The 21,892-nt window shown below is 37.4% G+C and overlaps 1 protein-coding gene across 2 annotated transcripts in view; it reads left to right on the forward strand.

The window, feature by feature from the left end:
• The first annotated feature begins 673 nt into the window (after positions 1-673).
• LOC126758269 (netrin-A) overlaps positions 674-21,892 on the forward strand; it is a 219,680-nt gene continuing 198,461 nt past the window's right edge. For both annotated transcript variants that reach the window (XM_050472480.1, XM_050472481.1), the window contains exon 1: positions 674-3,400. In XM_050472480.1, the coding sequence (XP_050328437.1) occupies positions 2,164-3,400 (1,237 nt within the window). In that variant the 5' untranslated portion in view covers positions 674-2,163. The remainder of the gene's footprint in view (positions 3,401-21,892) is intronic.

Genomic DNA, 21,892 nt, shown 5'->3' on the forward strand with positions numbered 1-21,892 from the left:
AAACTCTTGAGAGTGTGGTGAATAGCGAATGCCGACAGACTGTGGACGCTGACGACACACAGCAAAGACGCAAACCCACACAGCGGCAAACACAGCAGCAGCAAAAGCAAAGCAGCTAACAGCGGTTTTTCCGACTGGCTGCAAACAACAGCGCCAAAAGGTGCGCACAACTGTTGGACGCGCATGACGGCAACAACAATTGGCCGCAACAACCGGCAAGTCAGCCAGTCACACGCCGAGCCAACTGGTTGTGTTTAGTTCGAATGCAACACGAACATACGCGCGAAGCGAAAAAAAAAACAAACGGTGAATGAAAACGAGCGCAACAACAAAGGTAATGGCAGCATCACAGCAAACAAACGAAAGACGGACGAATGCGTACGCTTGGAAAACTCAACAAACAGCAAGAAGGGGGTGAGTGGGCAGGTAGCAAGTACCGCAGATTCGGCGTAGGTAAAGGCAAGGCAAGCAGACGAACTGCGGCCGATGCTACCGCAGTCGCAGACGCAGCCACCGAATCTCGGTACTTTTGCGCCGCAATACGCGCTGCCGATACGATGTTACGTACGAATGGCAGGCCGACCGGCTGCGGCGGCTGCTTAGCTGACTGCTGTGTGCGCTGCGTCTGCTTGCTGGGTGCTGATTTTCAATTTCAGTTGACTGTGAACAGGCAGCTTGAATCGACGTACACGTCGCGTATAGCTGTACCAAGCTGTTTCAAGCCACAAACACACACAAACGCAAACGACGCCGAATTGTAGGCGAAAATCAGTAGTTTTACAGTGTCAGAGATCGCGTGCGCGTTGAACCAATTCGAGTCGGTAGAACATTTGCGCGTTCGCAAGCCAGTTAATTAGACGGTCGGTCAGTCTGTTAAAACGAGTGTCGGTCGTCGTTTGTAGGGTCGTTGAGTTTCGTGAATGAAATGCAGTTGAACCTGACGACGGGCGGTTAGAAAAGTGCAAGTCGCGTGCGCATTGAGCGCGTCTTGAGCATAACAAACGGATATTCATCATAGAAATTGGTAATAAAAAAACGAAGAGCATTGTGTAGCGACGAAAACGAAACGAAAGTGAAGTGAGCGTGTGTCTCGCGGTGATTGATTGATTGCTGAAAAATTGAATTATGAAATTTTACGAGTTATCAATGTGAAAATTGCGTTGCTTTTGTAAAGGAAAAATAGTTAATAACAAAAAAATCGAAGAAAACGAAACGAAATTAAAGAATTATTGCCAGCGAGCAGCTTCGTCTTCAGCTTGGCTACTGATTGTTGTGAAAATTCTTCTACACTTTCGTTGCGCACGTAATTCGAAAACCGTGGCGAATTTTTGAGTGACATGCAAAATCACTTTTAAGCAGAATTAGAATTGCAGTGGCGTAGAAAAGTGAATTTCGAAGTGAAATTAATTTGTGAATTAGAAAAAAATCATTGTGTGGCAACTTGAGAGGGATACACGATTTTCTAAGCGGAAAACAAAATTTTTGAGTGAAAGTAATTGAGTAAAAATAACGGTAAGAGATGAAAATTAATGAATAAATAAATATTTCGAAAAGATTACAAAAAAAATTTAAATATACATATAAAAAATTGGAAAAAAATCACACAACTTGAAGTTCGATTCTTATAGAAAGAAATAAAAAACGCTCAAAAAAAAACTTTTAAGAAAAGTGCTCAAAAAAAATTGAAGAAAAGTTCTCAAAAATAAAATACAAAAAATATTCAATCAAAATATATTTTAACAGTTGTTTGTAAAAGAGTGTTATGCAGAAAACCACTCCGGAACCAAAATTCTAAGCAGAGAAGCTTCAATTACTAAAACAAAAAAACTTGAGTTAATTCCAATTGAGCAGAAAATACGATAAAAACGTAATTAATCAGTGTAAGTCTCCAAAAAAAGCTAACAACAACCATAAATATTCTCAGAGAGATAATACTTACAAACAAATTTCAGTTAATCCAGCAATAAAATACGAACAAAAATCACTCAAACAGTTTAACGTGCCCAAATAACGGCAATAAATCTGAAAATTAACGGACGATTGAGTGATCAAACTAAATTCGCACAAACGCATAACTGAACGACACAAACAAGCAGGCAATTAGTCAACACTCTACGTAATCCCCATATTCTCTCCCACCCTTGACTACCCACAGGCAACAACATGCGGCGCCTCAATGCATTAGCCACGTTACTCCCACTCCTGCTGCTACTAAGCACACTCATCACTCTCTGCTGCGCCATACCCAACGACGCGTATATGAAAATGATGGCCGCCGAAACGCCCAACGATCCTTGCTACGACGACGACAAGGCGCGCCGCTGTATACCCGACTTCGTAAATGCCGCTTTCGGCGCGCCCGTGCAGGCGTCCAGCACTTGTGGACTCGAGCAGCCGCAACGCTACTGCGAACTGAGCGGTGCCGGTACACAAGCCAATCTACAAGATTTGAGCTGCCATATTTGCGATCACAGCAATCCGGCGCGCCGTTTTCCCGAATCAGCGCTAACCGATTTGAATAATTCGAATAATGTGACGTGTTGGCGTTCGGCGCCCGTACCGGCGGTGACAAGCATGAATGCGCCACCCGATAATGTATCGTTGACGCTGTCACTGGGCAAGAAATACGAACTAACCTATGTGAGTCTGCAATTGTGTCCGAAATCGGTGAAACCCGATTCGATTGCGATTTATAAGAGTACGGATTATGGCAAGACATGGCAACCCTTCCAGTTCTACAGTTCACAGTGTCGACGCGTTTATGGGCGTCCAAATCGTGCCACAATCACCAAGCACAACGAACACGAAGCACGCTGCACCGACTCACGTGGGCAGGTGGGCGAGGTGACTGGGCTGCAGGGTTCGCGCATCGCTTTCAGCACATTGGAAGGACGTCCATCGGCACGTGATTTGGATTCGTCGCAAGTGCTGCAAGATTGGGTCACCGCCACCGATGTCAAAGTGGTGTTTCATCGTCTGCAAATGCCCGAACCGAATACGTTGAATGTTTTGGAGACCAACGGCGCAGATATTAAGCCGAATGGCAAATATAGCGAAGCCGCAAGCAATTCCGTGTTGATACAACAATATGGTACGAATGTGATCGAGCCGGCAGCCGATGGTTTGGGCATACCAGCTGCGGTCACCATCTCGAGCGCTGGGTCGGCGGCGCTGAACGGTGCTGCCGGTTTGGGCCAACATTATGCTGTGTCCGATTTCCTCGTCGGTGGACGCTGCAAGTGCAACGGTCATGCATCGAAATGCTCACCGGATCGTTACGGTGTGCTCGCCTGCGAGTGCAAACACAATACAACGGGTCGCGACTGTGAACGCTGCAAGCCATTCCATTTCGATCGGCCGTGGGGTCGCGCAACGGCACGTGACGCCAATGAATGCAAAAGTGAGTAGCAAAACAAATAAATAAATGATATGTAATGAAACGTAGTGAATGCTGTTGAATTCATAATTCATATTTATGTGTCGTGTTTACTGTTATTATGATCACTTTGTGGTTGTTGTGTTTTTTGTCTATACGCTTTGCTTTGAATTGTTGATGAGGGTTCTCTAGGAGGCGTCGATATGACAACTTAATTAATGTTTTATGCTAATATAGATATCAAATGTGTTTTTGGGGTGTTTGAGGTGTTCGAGGGTTAAAAGCAAGTTAGGAATTATTCTCTTCACATATGTACATAGAGATGTTTAAAAATATATGGGTACTTATAGGCGTGCGTATATAATTAGCTAGTGTGTTCAAAAGTGAGTTTAGGCTCTGACACTGCTGTTACGCTGTGTGTTCGCTGAACGGAAGTTTTTTCGCTTTGAGAAGCCCATAAAAACCATAAAAGCTTCGCGTTCGATGTTATGAAGCCTCGCATGGAATTTGTCGCTATTTTCTACTTGTTGTCTGTATGTATCTATGCTTTGTAATCTAAAAAAGGCATGACGCTATTAAAATAAATATGGCGCTAATCACCAAAATCCGGCGTTTTCTTTTTAATCGTAAACATATGTTTTGAACCAAAAATGGTCAAAAGAATCTTTGAAATTTTTATATTAAATGACAATACAAAAGCTTACCGCATTAGACAGTCAAAACATTGTCTTTTCGTATTTCTACTCAAATTTTAACTTATTTTTTTCCGCTGGAGATATCATTCCATCAGTGTAAAACATTTCTGTTTTCTTGCCGAAAAACTCCGAAAAGTAATTTTCACAGACTGCTCTAAGCCAACTTAATTAAATTAAGAGAGTTCTGCATAGACCGGAACAAATGATATATATGATAAGCTCTACCAGGTTTTGCCGAGTAATTAAAGATGAGGGTGGTCTATCGTTATCCTGATGAAAGACGAAGCCCTTTCTTTTAATCAATGTAAAATGTAATCAAATGTAGAATCAATCGTTCGACCAGGCTGGAGCAGCTCATAGTGGATAATTCGTTTCTAATCCCACCAAACAATGAGCATTACCTTTTGAGGCGTTAATCCTGGCTTTGCGACCATTTGTTGTTCATCACGCTTGAACTATGATCTTTTTCGCACATTATTTTCGTATTTGATCCACTTTTCATCTCCTGTTACCATTCGCTTCAGAAATGGTTCGATTTCATTTTGTTTCAGCTAAGAATCGCAGATGTTAATTCTTCGGTCCATTAAATTTTTCACAGACAATTCATGTGTTACTCAAACATCGAGCTTCTTTTTATAGCCAGCCTTTTTTAAAAAGTTCAAAACCGTTTGATGATAAATGTTAAGTTCCTTAGCTATGTCACGACTGCTTATGTGACGGTCCTGATCAATCTTTTCCATAATTTCATCCACTTTTTCAACGTTAGGTCGACCAGAGCGAGGTGCACCTTTCACATCGAAATTTCCAGATGTGATGGAGCGAGCGAACCATTGTTGTGCTACACGAACTGATACAGCATCGTCTCCGTAAATTTCCCAAATTTCATTGATGACTTGCGTGGCATTCTCTCCTAAATATAGAGAATTTCTTCATTATTTTCACTCATTTTTGAACAGCTGTAACTTTTTTTCAACTTCCCCGAATTCAAGTTTTTGGTTAAATGAAGCTTAAAATCTCAACTTTCCAACACTATATGGTATGACACAATGTGATTGGCAGCACTGGATATATACGACTGCAACGACATCTATTGACAAAATACGAAAAGACTTTTTCGACTATCCAATATATGGGAAAGCTTTAGCTTTGTAAATAAATCACTTAAGAATTATACAAATTAATTAACAATAAAATATTCCTAAATAAAACCACATATTTACTGTTGATATAAGAAATCAAATTTATGTAAAATTTTCATCTCGATCGATCAGTTTTAATGTCAGCTAATGCTGCAGGTCGATCGGAACAATATGTTCGAAGATTGCAACGTTGCATTAGATAAAAATTCCAAATTTCCTAAAGATATACGAAATTTATATAAAAAATTTTTCCATACAAGAGCTTAATTCTGGTCGGTCAGTTTGTCCAGCAGCTGCATCGTGCAATGCTACAATGAGCAGCAGAAAAGGATGTATGCAAACTTGCAGATCGATATCTCAAAAACTGTGATACAAGTTTGGGACAAACGTAAATGACAAAATCGACTCAACTCGGGTCTCCGTTGTTTTCTTCCTGGTTTTAAAATTTTTTTGGCTTAATGTTCCCATTTCAGTGCATATAAATATTCCTAAGTTAAATAGCTTATTTTGTGTTTTAACGTTTTTTCTTGTTTTTGCTATAACTTAGGAGAATTTCTGACCAAAATTTGTGTTGGTTAAAATAAAAAAAAATAGTAATAATAACAAAAAAATTAAGTTCAACCGTGCACTTCTTAAAATTAGATTTTATAAGGAAAAATAAGATTTATTTTTAAACTAATACGGAAAACACATGTTGCACAAGCAACCAAAAGAAAAAATTAACAAATTTGAAAAATGAGTTTCCAAAATTATTATAAATAAATAAATAAACAATAATAAATATTAACACCTAACTCGGCAATAATCGCGTAAGCGGTGTGTACGCTAGTAAAGAAGAAGAATATTAAAACCATATTTTGCTTAATTTTTTAAAATTGCGTCGATCAGCGCTCTGAAAATCCCTGCCATTTTTCAGTAAAAATTAGAAATGTGGAATGGACACACTAACCACCTTGGTATGATTCAAGGTTCATCTAAAACCCCTGCCGTACTTTGGGTCCAGCACCCAGTTGCAATGCAACTCCACATTCGACATTACAAAGTATCAGTTGGACCCCATACGAACATCACATACACATACCACGCACACAAAAACTAACCCTAATTCTCATTTAAACTCCCACTCCGACTAGTGGAGACCACACCACTAACATGTAAGCGTCCATCAGTCCAGCTAATCCCCATCAATATTGCTAATGTCCGAGTACATCGGGCACTCTGCAATCACGTGAGCCCAGTCTTCAAACCTTACCTCAACCTGTCAGATAGATGCCTCTAATGCAAAAATGCACTCAGATGCCCATGCCCCGTAACAAAAAAAAACCACGACTCAGACAGGATCCGAAGTTTTGGTTACCCTCAACAAACCCAACGTCCGGGATGTACTCGTAAGTCTCCCTACAGTTAGAACTTTTGTCCCAACGGTCTTAACACCTACACCTGACCTCCTGCTCCCTAAATATCCCTCCCTACCCACATCATCATCGGAAATGCAATGATTTCGCAGCAATGACATACACACCTCTAGTGAACAGTCATATTTACGTTAAGCTTAGTAAAAGTTGGTAATTATGTTTCAAAAGCGCTTTATTTTATTGATCTTTCGGGAGCGATCGCCGATCGGCATTCAATTTCAATTTTCGCGCTCACTACTATAATTAAGTGAATGACATCCGACTGTTTTATATAGCTATATCTTTTTGAGAACTTCATAAATTCTTTTACCGATTTTATGACAAAACCTATTTTGAGAGTAGTAAAGATATTTCAAGTAACAATGACTCGATTCGCTAATATTAATTTGATTTATTAGCTAGAAATCCAAAAGCTGTGAAGATATATTTCGTTCAATTGCAGCAATAAAACAGCCCTAACAGCTAGTAACAGCGTCACTAGTTTCATTTTGAAAGAAGTACGGACCAATGATTCCACCAGACCAAAAACCACACCAAACTGTCAATTTAGGTGAATGTAATAATTTATGGATTTTCTTCGCACCAGAACGAAAGTTCTGTTTGTTTACTGCACCACTCAGATGAAACTGGGCCTTTTCGAAGGAAATGATTTTCTTAAAAAAAGCGTTATCATTTTCAAGTTTTTCCAAGGCAAAAACATTAAGTTCATGACATTTGGACTTGAGTTCTTGAATTGCAATTGGAAAACAATTATTTTGATAATAAAATTGAATAATTTGTAAACGCTATTCTTGCTTATATCTTTCCAAGATGAAATTGTAAACATTGCTGAATACAATGAAAAACAAGAAAAAACGTTAACTTCGGTTGCACCGAAGCTAAATACCCTTCACAGGTGCATTTCTGTTAGTAACTATGTGTTCAGTTTGTATGGAAGCTATATGCTATAGTTAACCGATCTGATCAATTTCTTCGGAGATTACATTGTTGCTTTAGAAAATAATATATACCAAATTTCGTTAATATATCTTGTCAAATGTGAAAGTTTTCCATACAAGCATTTGATTCCGATCGTTCAGTTTGTATGGCAGCTATATGTTATAGTGGTCCGATATTGGCCATTCCGACAAATGAGCAGCTTCTTGAAGAGAAAATGACGTTTACAAAATTTCAAAACGATATCTTAAAAACTGAGGGACTAGTTCGTATATATACAGACAGACAGATGGTTGAAACGAAAACCCGGTAGTTTAACCCCAACAGTATATTTCGAGATTGTTGCCTTTGACAATATTCCATAACGCGTTTCGTGAAGATAACCTTTCAAATAAAAAAAGATTCCATATAAGAACTCGATTTTGATTGATCAGTTGGTACTACAGCTATACGGCAAAGTGGCCCGATAGCGGCGGTTCCGACAAATGAGCAGCTTGTTAAAGGGAAAAGGATGCGCGAAATTTCAGTTCGATCTTTTAAAAACTGATGGACCAGTTGGAGCAAGTAAGAAAATTATTTTAGTTCTACGTTCAAGTGTCTGCGGGATTGCCAATTGTATCCACCAAACTTATACAAATAACGGATCAATGCGCAGCTAATCAACACAAAGGGGTAGCTGCCCTTACGGGTGTTCATTTACTTAATAGCAAAAACCTGATGTTTTTTATTTACGAACACACACACACATTATTTACTTCTCTATTTACACTAAATACCTACTTAACCTTTTTGACTGCAGCTGTGCGTGCCACTTGCCACCGGCGATCCTTCAATAAAACACAAAATTTTCCTTCCCTTGAACTTTACGCGTGTTTACTTTCGATACAAAGACGTAGAAACGCATTGGATTGCGCTTTTGCTCCGGCACATTGCAAGCTAACGCCGCATATGCCACGCTGTGGCACGTTTTAATCATGTTTATGCATTGGCTTAGGCTTATCCATCATTGGGCAACATTGAACACGTGTGCGGCGCGCAAGTGGCACGAGGCGGCTGGGGAAGAGGAACTTAACAGAAATTCGGAATTGTGAATTGTATAATTTGTGGGTGCATGCAACATGCGGCAGCAAGCAGTTGTTGGTATGTATCAAAAGCTGCTGAAAGGCTATGAATGTTTAAGTGTGCGCATGAAAGCGAACGCCCTTGCGGCTGGAAGCGCTGAAAGGCTGACAGCCCGCCGATTGGCCGACGACACCCAAAAGCGCCCGCACTTTAGCGCCACAACGGTAATCCCCTGAGTGTGCTGTTATTAAATTCCATATTGGCCAGCAGCAAAAGCAGGCATTTAGTGTGGCTTTAGGTGTGTTTGTGCGTGCGTAATGTAGTGAAATGATGAGGTTGAGCGCTGTAGTGTGGAGATACGATAGTCTTTGCCTGTATATGTATTGCTTTAATAATCCTTGCCACAACTGCGCTACGTTACAGCGCAGCAGCTAGCTGCAACATGCAAATAATTTAAAATTTTACAATCTTACAGCTGCTCAACAGCCTTGACTTAAGCTGCGCTGAGCTCGGCATGCGCCCGAGGCGCCCAAAGCGTTCGCCGTGCGCTCTGGCTAAGCTCTCTCGGCGCGCACGTCAGCGCCGCTGCTGCATTTGATGTGTGCATGGCGTGTAAATGATGTTTAATTAAATCAATTCCTTATTTGACTGCCGGATTTGCAATTCGGACTAATGAGACGCGCCTAAGCAGTGCCACGCTCATAAGGTTGCCATATGTTGCAGCAAATTAGATGAGTATGCAAACGCAGTTTGTGTGCCGGGGGATTTCTATGCGATTTTACGACTTATTTTACGAGGCCTCCTGGCATTGGTTTTATGTGAGAAATTTGAACTGATTTACTTTGTAGTGGAAAAAGTCGTAAAGTTGTGAGATTTTAAGTGTGGAACTAAAGTGGCGTTATTTTACGCTTTCTAAAAATTGCTGGAGAGGAGTTTTAGAACAATTTTCAGAAACACATGCAAACATACAAATGAATTTTTACACAAAGAAGAAACAAAAACAATAACTACGGCTGCACCGAAGCTATAATACCCTTCACAGCTACATTTTCATAACATTAAAGGGTATAAAAAGATGTTTATCTTGATCTTGATTGGTCTGAATGTATGGCAGCTATATGCTATATGAGACCGATCTCAGCAATTTCTTAAAAAATTATAGGGTTGCCTTGGAGAATAATACATGCCAAATTGCCTGAAGATATCTTCTCAAATAAAAAAGTTTTTCATACAAGAGCTTGATTTTTATCGTTCAGTTTGTATGTCAGCTATATGCTATAGTGGACCGATCTGAACCATATGATTGGAGCATGTTGCGTTGACTTGTGGAATGATCTGTGTCGAATTTGATGAAGATATCTTGTAAAATAAAAGAGTTTTTCATGCAAGGACTTTATTTTGATTGAGCACCTTTCATGGCAGCTACATGATATAGTGGTCCGATTTGAACAGTATGTTCGAAAATTGTAGCATTGTCTTGAAGAATTATATATGCCAAATTTCGTGAGGATATCTTAATATATAAAATAGTTTTCCATATCAGGATTTGATTTTTTTCCGTCAGTTTGTATGACAGCTATGTGCTACAGTGGCTCGATCTGAACTATATGCTCGGATATTAAAACGTTGTCTTGAACAGCAGTCCATACCAAATTTCGTGAAGATAATTTGTCAAATAAAATAGTTCTCCATACAAGGACTTGTTTTTTGGTCCGCTGTAAGCAATATGCTCGGGTATAAAAACACAAATTTGCTGTAAATTAATTTTCTAAACCAGAAAGTTTTTGAGTGTCTACTTCAAAATTCATGCGAGAATTTTATCACAACTAAAACACCTACAAACCTGGAACCCTCACCTTCAGCCTCGCCCTAATCTTAACCCTTTTTTCTAATATGCACACATACAAACACACAAAAAAATATTACACGCTTAATTTTAAGACAGCCAAAATATTTTCGAAATTTCAGCAGCAAATCAAAAGCAAAAACAACAAAAAAATACAAAAACAATCAATCGAAAAATCGCAACCCTTAAAAGTAAAGTGCAAGGCAGAAATCCGGCGAGCAATTAAAATGCAAAAAACATTTTGTACAACATATTTGTGAACAAAATGAAAGCAACAACAACAAAAACATGCAACAGCAAGTAGTCACTCCATTACCGACAAACGGAAATTTTAACCGAAATTAATTTGATAAGCGTGTCCTGGCGATGGCAAGCATAGAAAAAAATCACACACGCACACACAAACAGAAACAACTTCTTACATACGAACAAACTTATATGCAGCTTCATTTACACACAAACACCTCGCTGCCATACACTAACATCACAGATACTCACACAAATGAAATGCACCGTTAGTCGCCGTCCGTCGCGCAATCAGACAGCGGCGTGGCGGTGGTGAGTGCTATGCACCCCGCTGCTCTGCCAGCGGGATATCTGGCCGCCTACCCTTCCTGCTGCCACAGAGTACTACTTTACTTCTTTTAATTTTTTTTTGGCTTTGCTCGAATAACTAATGGCTTCATATTACAAGTACAAATTTTTTTCGTTGTCTCACATTTATTATTATTATCCTTATTGAGTTATATTTGTTGTTGTTTTGCTGCTATTTCGTATGAAAACGCTGCTGATTGTGCATTTCGGTGATCAGCGCTGATAGGAACAACATATGTGTGTGAATGTGTGTGGAAGGCTGTGTGGTGTAATAAAAATTTTCCCGCTATTGTTGGTGTTAATTAAGGAAAAATGCTCGAAATCGGATGCGTTTTAAAGTCGAATTTGTAGACTTTTGGTTTGAGTTTGGCAAACTTTAATTACGGCATTGTTTTGCTTTCGTCCTGACTGACTTTGTTACTGCAGCAGTAACTGGGTTCGGGAATTATACTGGGCACAAGGTGGTGTAGTATTTTGCAGTGGTTATAGGGATGAAATTGAATTAAAGAAAGTTATTTTTGTTTTCGCTGACTGATATTTAGTTAATACTCTTATGAACAAAAAATAGTAAGACCTTGTTTATGATTTTAAAATTCTTAATTTATTCTTCAAACTTATGTCAATCTCCCAATAGACTTACGCAACGTTTTTTTTCAATCTTGGAAACAGTTGTTTAAGACAATAACCGGAATAATCTTCAATAGGCATAGCGCTTCAGGTTTAATGTCTTTACTTCACTCAAAACGGTTACCTCAGAGCGGCCGTTTGAGTTTACTCAATAGCCAGAAGTCACACGGAGCTGAATGAGGCGAACAAAGTGGCGATGTTCGGCCGATAGATCGCCTGCTTCCAGGTCGTAAGCATAAACACAAGGCTCTTCGGCGTTTTTCGTAAATTTTTGTGATATTGGAACTAATCGTGCTTTCACTTTTCTGAGGACCAAATGAACTTTCAAAATGGTTTTCACTGAATCTCCCGATACCAATAATATATCTTACTATTAATCGCCGATTCTCAAGAACCAGTTCTTTTATTGACGTGTTGATATACAGCGGTTCATCGTCAACGCGTTCTCGAACGTTTTTGAATAATTTGTACCGGTCAAACACACTTGCTCGCGACAAACAATTATCACCGAAAGCCTTTTCCAACATTCTGCATATTTCGGCGCACAAAAATTAATTAAATTCTTTATTGAATAATTTAACTCATCGTAAAATCGCCGAATGCACTTTATGTACTTCAGAAAGATAATGATGTTTTGGTGTGTCATTTGGCACCGATGTCACTGCCAGTCACACTAACGAAGAAAAAAATATTTCGACGAATGGGTTTTCGTGCAAATTTTAAATTAAATAGTCGTATTATTTTTTCACACTATAGTCCCCCAAAAAATAACGCACTAAAATTTTAGTCGATATCTCAAATATTCCTTGAGTTACAGCCTTATAAATTGTAGACACTCAGTTCAATTAGCTCCATACAGTTTCCAAAGCATTTCTAAATTGGTATAATGATGTAGAGATAGCAACGTAAACATTTATTATCAAATGCAGTAACCTGTTAGGAATTTAACTGATCGACAAGAGAGCAGAGTTCCAACATGGTATAAAAAATCGTGGCGAGAAGCAGAAATAAGCCTTTTCTGCAACAAACTCATGAAATAATTAAATTTCGATTTCTGATATCAAAATTTAACAAAAATACGAACTAAAGAAGAATAGTAGACTTCATCATCATTCCAAACAAAAAATATTTTCTGCAATAAAAAATAGCGACTATAAAAGGTACATAGGAACGTATGGACCTACCTATCACCTACGAGTAGGACTTCTGTGATTTCAACGACATATTTATTAAGACGTTGGGGGACAATTTTTTGGATGAATCAATAGTTATGAAGAACGATTATAGTTCTCTCTCAAAAATAAGAGCTATTTTTAAAAGGTTAATATACATATATAATATTACATATATTAGGGTGAACCAGAGAAACTACTAATATCGAATTAAGAAATAGTAAAAAATATGAAAATTTCATACATCCTTACTTAAGGGGTTTAAATTTATTTCCAAAGTTATAGTTGTTTGTGTTGACACCGTTCCAAAACAATGTACTTGCGGTGACAACCATAAATCCTTGGAGATTCATCTAAAATCAATCGGACAAAAAAAATTAGTTTTATAAATAGATAATCCTGGGCCCGATCGAAGGGCTTTTTGTTTTTTCAAACATTAACAAAATGGCGGTCTCAGGAAATTTTTTCTAAATTTTTGGGAAAAAATCAACAGTTAATTGGTCTTAAAAAGTCGAAATTTTGCAAAAAAAAAAAAAAAACCTTCGATCAGGCCCGAGTTTATTATGTATTCTAAAAGCTGTATAAATTTCATTAAAATCTATTTAGCGGTTTTCGAGTTACAGTTGTCACTAGTTTAAAAAACATGGTTTTGAGAAAGCTTCACACTAGCGCTTTGAAGTGGCCGAGCTCTCTTTGTTATTTGTCGAATAACTTAAAAACTAATTATCGGATCAACGTGAAATTTTCAGATAATATTTTTAAGATATTACACGAAAATGCACAAAAAAAATTAATTTTTTGAAAATTCTGGCTACCCCTAATCCCTTAAACAGCCGAATATCTCGAGAAGTATTAATGATAGCGTTAGCGGACCATTTTTGCAGCAAATAAAATTTCCTACAAGTTAGTCATGTACATTTTTTTATAGCTCTGTTTTTACAAAAAAAATGCGAATTTCGGGGAAAAATCAAGTTTAGGGCCCCGTACTACCACGCCGGTGTGAGTTTCGACTTTGTCGCAATGGACACTTTTGTAGAGTGTTCAATTCTGAGGAATATGTGTCTAAAGTCAAAGCGATGCCATAAAATGCCTCTGAGCTATAGAAATTTAAAGATAAAAAGTCACGAATGCCGTGTATTTTCAATGGAATATTTTTACATGCCTTGGTTCAGTCCTTAATGTTAATATTAAGGGCTCAAATTTTCAGGGAATTTTTTTAGGGTATTTCCAGGGAAATTTCATGATGGGATTGAAAAAAAGAATACTTCAAAAAAAAAATTAACACCCTAATGTAAATATATACATATGTATGTACTATACTTTTATGTATATACATATTTATGTAGAACAGTTGATCGCATTACATTATCATATTTAACACGCCTCTCCCGTCCAAATATTACTTTCTTCACTCTTCATCAGCAAATTTTCCGCGACCACTGGCACGGCGCCGCCCAGCCTTTCACAGAGTGGGCATATCATTACATCTCAACAAGCTTGTTGCCGCTGTTGCGCTTCTCAATAACAACCGCTACTTATACAGGTTGTTATCCGGCGTGTTGTTGTTATTATTGCCTGTTTTCGCAACGATTTTTTCAGTTGCTTGCCACACATGCAGCCATGTGCAGCGAATATCCTGCCACGTTTTTGCGATATCAAAGTAGAAAAACAACAACAACAAACAAACAAAGCACATAAACAGCAAAGAGAGAAGAAAAAACGAAAACAAAAGCAAAATAAAATTAACCGAACGAGAATCACCGCAGGCCACACGACGGTCAGTGTCGAATTCATATCCTGCGTGCCGCTGACTCGCTGCTTTCGTGACTCGCCGCTGACTGCGCACATACACACACACCTTTGTTGGTATGTGTTTCACCTTTTTCACCGCGCTTCGCCCCTTCATTTGCGCTGATATTCTCATGGCGCGCATTGCGTTTTGTGGCAACTTATGAGCGTGTGTGTGTGTGGTGTGTGTGCGTGTTGCAGCGAGTCAATTGCGGAAAAGTCCTTTTTCCGGGCGTATTGTTGCAACAAGGGCAACATGCAACTACATTTATATATGTATGTTTTTCAACATAAATCATTGAGTGCTGTTGCATGTTGCACATTGTGTTATTGCATATTGTTTAATACTCATTGTTGCCACAAACGGTAAGTTCACATATTCGTGAGTTTATTAGGGGATAAATGCGCGCATATGTTGTGGCGAGTGTGCGGAAGTGCTGGCAGCGCTTTTGGTATGTGTGCGCTTGCGGTTTATCGTGTATGGGCTTGTTCGCGTAATCCATGTTCGCGAAAATGTGTATGGCGTTGTCGGCGCACAAAATCTCATTTTCTCGTGTCGCCGAACAGTGAAGATCGCGGACAATGGCAAGTGTTAAGGGGAGAGCCTGCTTTCGAGGCTTCAAAAAATCGATTTTTTTGAGGATTTTTTTTGGGAGGGAAAGAAATAATTGATTGAAGCGAAATTTCTAGGGCGTTCTCGTGTGTAAATATGTTAAAACTTGACTTTTCTTAATATTTTTTTTTAGTTTAAATATAAGAAAATTTTATGTCAATGTATAAACATGCTTTTACCCTGACTCAATTAAGCAAAAAGAAATCACGCTCAAAGTTTTCTTTTTCGCTCTTTATGCCATTAACGAAATACAATGAAATATGATAAAAATGCTTTGTATGTCAACTCATTGCCTGTCGCATATGTTAACTCTGTGAAGAACGAACGCAAAATGTTTGTGTGTCGTGTATGGGCAAACGAATTCATACCGATCGACGCTTCGTGCTCCGTTGTTGCAACAATTTCACAAAAATTCACGTTCTTTTTCGCTCTTTATGCCATCGGCACATATGCTTGTTTGTATGTCAACTCATACAATTGTACACCCACTCTTCGCTCCGTTGTTGCAACAATTTCACGGAAGCGCCGTGCGGCGTTCTCACTACACATTTGTGTTTTTATTATCATTGCACACAGAGATTTGTATGTGTGTGTGGGTTTTCATCGTTTTGGCCATGGAAAATTGTGCATAATTTGCCCATTCGCACCCCTCAAGCGTGACGCACATGCCACACATACATACAGCGATACATATGTGAAGATTTTTTGTATGCGTGTGCGTTTATGGCTGATTTTAGCGAAAATTTACTGCTACATTTATCGCTTGATTAGCTTTACACTGCGTTATTAGCATTAACATGCAGATTATAAATGTATTGGTTGTTACAGCGCACATACACGCACATATACATATATACAAACACATATAAGCTCTATAAATATGTATAAATCTCCTCTCGCACGCGTTTAGTGGCAACATGTGCGCCCCATTCATACAACTTTTCATACAATTTTCAGCCGCGTATTCCTTCGCCTCACGCAATAGCTTATATACAGCCATTTATTCTGCCGTTAGAGCCACGCCTTCGCTGGATAATAAAACATATTTGACCGCCCACTCGTTAGTGGGCTCACATAGCTTAACGGTACAAATGAGTACATTAGCATTTTTCTGCGGTTGTTTCCTCTTTTGCATGACTTCATTTAGCGCTAAACAAGATAACACACACACATATACATACATACATACATCCTTACTCATATCTACAACATTTCTGCTGTTAATTTTTATCGTATTTATACACACATACATACAATGAACATGTGTGCTGACTTGTGTCTATTTTCCCCCCAACTAGCCTTCATGAAAACAATTTCGCTAAATATGCAGAAAATAAATTTTGGTAAAGTTCCAATTAATAATCGATGGCTAATGGAACCAATTTGCTTTCCCTCATTTACTCACACATTCAAATGTAGGTACATACGTATGTGTACATCTGGGAAAAATATGTACGGGCATACTGTTCCATAGCTAATACTACGAAATCCCGAGGTCAAAGATGAAAATTTTCAGGATGCCGAAAATTCACTGTAGATTACTTAAAGTTCCAACATTTTAGTAATTTAAAAATTTTAAGATTTAGACTTTTGAAGAAATTTTACGGGGTCCCGAAAATTCTAGATTCATTATTAGTAGAATACTTTAATATTTTTTATATGTACATACATATGTATAATATATTAATTTATTTAGGCATCTGCTGAATAGTTGAGGCTATATAGGCAGTTTCGGGATCCCGAAAATTCGGGATTAATTATTAGTCGCCTAGACATACATACAATTTTAATATCTTATTCTGATTTAATAAAAAAAAATGTTTCGGGATCCCGAATATTGTGGATATGTGATTTTTCAATTTAAAAAGTTTAATGTTTTGAAGATATACAAATTTTAATTAAATCTGACATCTGTCGCAAAGTTAAGGCTAGTTAAGAAAAATGTCGAGATTCGCAAAATTCGAAATTTAAAATTTTTCGTGAACCCGAAGATTGTGGATTTTTAATATAAAAGTTGAAAATTTTGATGATATTCAAATTCTAATTAAATTTAACATCTGCTGCAAAGTTAGGGCTAATAAGAAAAATATCGGGATTTGCAAATTTGGAAGTCTAAAATTGTATTCACCCATAATGTTTAATAATTAATGTTATTAACAAACTTTTCCTTTAAAGAATGTGGACTAACAACTTCAAACTACCAGCAAACAATTAAAAACTGATTATCCTAAATGATTTGTATTTAAATTATACCCAGTATTTTCTTTTTTAAATAATACAAAATATTTCAAGATTTAGAAAAATGTCCGTGATTACAAAATGGTTTTAACTGCACGTTTTAAAATGTTTTAACATAATAACAATCTCGAAATACATTCCTTAATTTGGATCCCGAACTTTCGGGACTGACAAATATATTTCGGGATTAGGAAAAATATGCAATATTTTGTCTAGTAGCATGTACATTAACAAGTTTTAAAAAATTGATTTAAATTTTTTTAAACAGTAATGGACTTCCTAAAATACTAACATGATCTTAAAATTATTTTCTTAATATTTATCCCTACATTACTGGTTTGAGGAAAAACTATATGTGACCTGGTCTACGGAAAGGGGGCTTAGGTGTCAAAAAATCAATTTTCACTTTTTAGTTGATTCGGATGGAAGAATTATTTTTAACAGCTGTTTCCCAGAAAACTAGTTTTCGCACGTTAGCCCCCTTTTTCGTAAACCAGGTCGCATATATTTAACTATTATTGCACTAAAATTGTTCCAATAAAAAGCATCCTTAAAACAATTTTAAATTTCGGTATTGTGAAAACTTGTTCGGTATTACGATACACAAGAAAGTCATTCAAATTATTGCTCCAAAACTGCGTCTCCTTAAAAAAATTTGAAATCACTTTTCTAATTTGGACCTACGAAATTTCAGGATTGTGAAAACCTGTTCGGAATTTCGATACACAACAAATTCTAATTATAAACCGGTGATCATATGTCCACGCCAGTTTCCAAATAATGCATTAAAAGTATTTAGAAGGCAACCCTCTCAAACATACTGCCCTGATATCGAAATGAAGTTTTAAGTTTTGATAACTTAATTTCAAATGTAGGAAACAGTTTCGGAATTACAATCATTTACTCATATTAATTTATTAAATAAGATTATCCTTATTTATTTTAAATTTATTGACATCAATGGGCCGAGAATATTATATAACATATAATAATTTATATTATTATTGGGAAGCCTTTAGCAAATTACAACAACACTTTAAATACTTTAGTGTTTATATTTTATAGTAAAGATAACTTTTACGATTATCTAAAAAAAATTGACGGTTATTGTGCATTTAGGTCAAAGCTATAAAATAACTGTTGCCGTTTCTTTTTTACAATGCTGCCACATAACAACAAATACAGTCACTGCTGTGACCTCTAGCATGTCCTACATAACATTTTCTTAGAATATTTTAACGTTAGAATTAATAGTTTAGAATTTTTTAATAAAAATAGAAAAATTCTTCGCAGAAAATGGCAACACGAGGAATGCTGGCATTCCCTTAACGCTTCAAAGACTGAAAATTTGTAATACAAAACAAAAAATAAAACAATAACATAAACGTATGCCTTTTCCGTTAAAATATTTCACCAAATTAACTTTTGCTATTTCTGTTTGAGTATGTGGGTGCCTGGTATTTGGTGGCAATAACTGTACACAGCGAGTTTATGGCTTACGAGCGAGTTTTACTGCCAAAATCAATTAGCAAAACAAAATGATTTTTCAACTCACTACCGGAGTTCCTTATTTTTACTAAATTGCCTACAAAATGAGGCAAACAAAAACTAATTTACTTATTGACAATTGATAAACATATTTATTGGCAGTAAAAAGAAGCGGCAAGTAAAGGAAATAAAAGTTAAAAGTTTGTCGTAAAAAGAATAATTTTACGGTGGCTGAGTTTGACTATTTTTATAATTTTTAGGCATTTTTACCAATGTTAGACTGACTAGCGGAAATAATGAGTATTTGCATGAGGGCAAAATGACATAATGCTTCGTTTTAGTTTTGAAGGAATGAAGTGGCGATATTATATAAATGCTATAAGTTATTTGACGAACGACTGACAGTCAAAAACTACTTGTAGCGGCTTTTTCGCAGGAGAAGAAGTGCAACCAGTTTTTTCATAGGTGGGTGCACCAGCTAGGAGTGGGAGTTTTCTGCAAGGAGCATTTCGTTAACCTTGATTTTAGGGTACTGGACCACTGTAGTGTTATTCAGGCATACGTAGCTGCTATTAATGAGCATTCACTCTGACAGCAGAGTGACCGAGTTGGATCTCTTTTGTCATCTTTCGTTCTATCAATAGAGCAATGGACATCGCGTGAACTTAGGAGAGGCTGGTCGACGACCCGTTCTACTTACACTTAGCAAAGTGCATTTTGTCGAAATCGTAGGGGTTCTTACTGGACGACATAGTCCAATAGGCATTCATGTTGCAAGGCTTAAAATCTAGTCGGACGTAAGTTGAATAGAGAAAGGTGAGCTGAATATACGTACATCCAGGCCTTTCCTCCTCTATTGTCTTTGCAAGACTGAGGCTGAAACATCTCGACAGATTCGATAGATTGAATGCGCTTGGTATATTTTTGAAGATCTTATTATCTATAAAATAGGCACTATGTACTACAACGGACAAGCGTTTCAAGTGGTTCAAGAAAGATTCTTGTTAGAATCGACTCTTAACCTAACCTAACCTAAGGTTGTTGAAGGGGTTTAGTGTCAGAAGCTTTCTATCAACTCCAGCTTCAGACTTCCTTACTATTGCAATGTCTTCCAAGCCGTGGTTGCAGCCATTAAGGTAACAATAGCTTTACCTCTCCGGAGTGCAGCCTCCTTCAGAGATATGACCGTCCACTCAGATAGCAGAGCGGAGATACTAGCCTTGAAATCATTAAGAGTGCGTTCAGGGTTGGTCGGTGTATGATCCTCGCTATTAATAGCATCGAGTAACTTGTAAAGCTAAGCTTAGCCGGCGGTACATGCGCTGCCGCCAAAAGCCTTTTGGCCCAAGATCGATCGCAAGAGATATATAAAATAAATATATTTAAACCACTAAAAAACTGTAGTACTATCAAAGCGTATAGGAAGGGGAATATGATGTGCCGCTGAAACTATAGCAAGGGAAGTATCTTTTCAAGTTTTCAAAAACATGCAAAAAAGTTGTAATGATTTCCAAAATTAGAATGCCTCTCATCTTTGGAATTCAACATAAGGCAGTTTTTGCACTTTTTATGCCCTAGGACGCCATATGATTAAATCTAGATCTAAGCTATTTTTGTTTTGACAAATCATACGCCAAATCAGCCAACCTACTTCCTAAACACAGTAATTTCGTATTTTTCACGCCGCTTTGTTGCTACCACGCAAAACAATTTACAAAAATTCTACCAAAAACAAGAAAATAAAATTTATAAACCAAAATCTAGCTGATAATCAGCAGTTTAATCCACCAAAAAAAATAAAAAATGATAATAGTAAAAACAAATAAATAAGATGATGCAGAATCCACGACGAATTTTCGACAGCCACACAAATTAGCTAAGCTCGACAATTTAGCCACAACAAAGCAGCAATTTTTGATGACCGAAATTAGCCAAACAATAATTCAAAATGCAAAGCACTCAAAAAGCAAGAACAACTACAAAAACAGCAAAGACGGCGGCGAAAGCATCAAAGCAAGAATTCTACTGTCACACACACACACACACAAAACATGAATGAAACAAAACAACAACACGGCCGAAACAGAAATGAGTAATGAGCAATGAAATAACAAGTGAAAAAATAAAACAGAAATCTCAAAACAACAACACTTAAGTAGAAATAAAATCTAAAATCTCGAAAAAATCGCTGCAACAAAATGAATGGGGAAGGAAATATTATTTAAATAGCCGAACAATTGCTCAAAATAGCTAATGACAAGCTGTAAGCATCGCTGGCTGCTGTAGCTGTCACTTTGCATATTTTGTTGTAGGTTGGTTGTTGTTGTAAACCATTTTTGCCTCAAACTACCAATTTTTGTGTGGATTTTTTACAGTAAAATTTTGCTGTTGTTGTTGGTTCTTGTGCTTTGCCACCGCTTGTCAGTCGTCAATAGTTCGCGCATCTTAGCGGCACATCAAACAAATCGGCGACAAGTTGCAACGTCAAAGCTCTTCCGCATGTAGTCGCATTATGAATACACCGATTTATACGTTTGGCTACATTTAAGTGTACATGCAAAAGGCATTTGCGATTTATTCCAACAATAAGCGCGATAATTTCACGCGCACAGCTTTTTAGGTGGCGGCGAGTTATTGAAAGCGGCCGAAGGTGCGTTTAGGATTGGGCACGGAGCAAAAAGTTTTCTATTTTTAATGTTCTGATTTTAATTCATATATAAATATATTTTTTTTATCGATAACATTTTCAGCGATTTTTATCGATATCTATTCTGCCAATAACACCCGCTCACTCCCAATTTCTGCGAGCAATTCGATTTAAAAAAATGTATATAATATTTTTATCGATAACATTTTCAGCGAATTTTATCGATATCGATACTATCAATAACTCACACTCATTG

Source organism: Bactrocera neohumeralis, chromosome 5 (genome assembly GCF_024586455.1).
Source record: "Bactrocera neohumeralis isolate Rockhampton chromosome 5, APGP_CSIRO_Bneo_wtdbg2-racon-allhic-juicebox.fasta_v2, whole genome shotgun sequence".
Taxonomy (NCBI): domain Eukaryota; kingdom Metazoa; phylum Arthropoda; class Insecta; order Diptera; family Tephritidae; genus Bactrocera; species Bactrocera neohumeralis.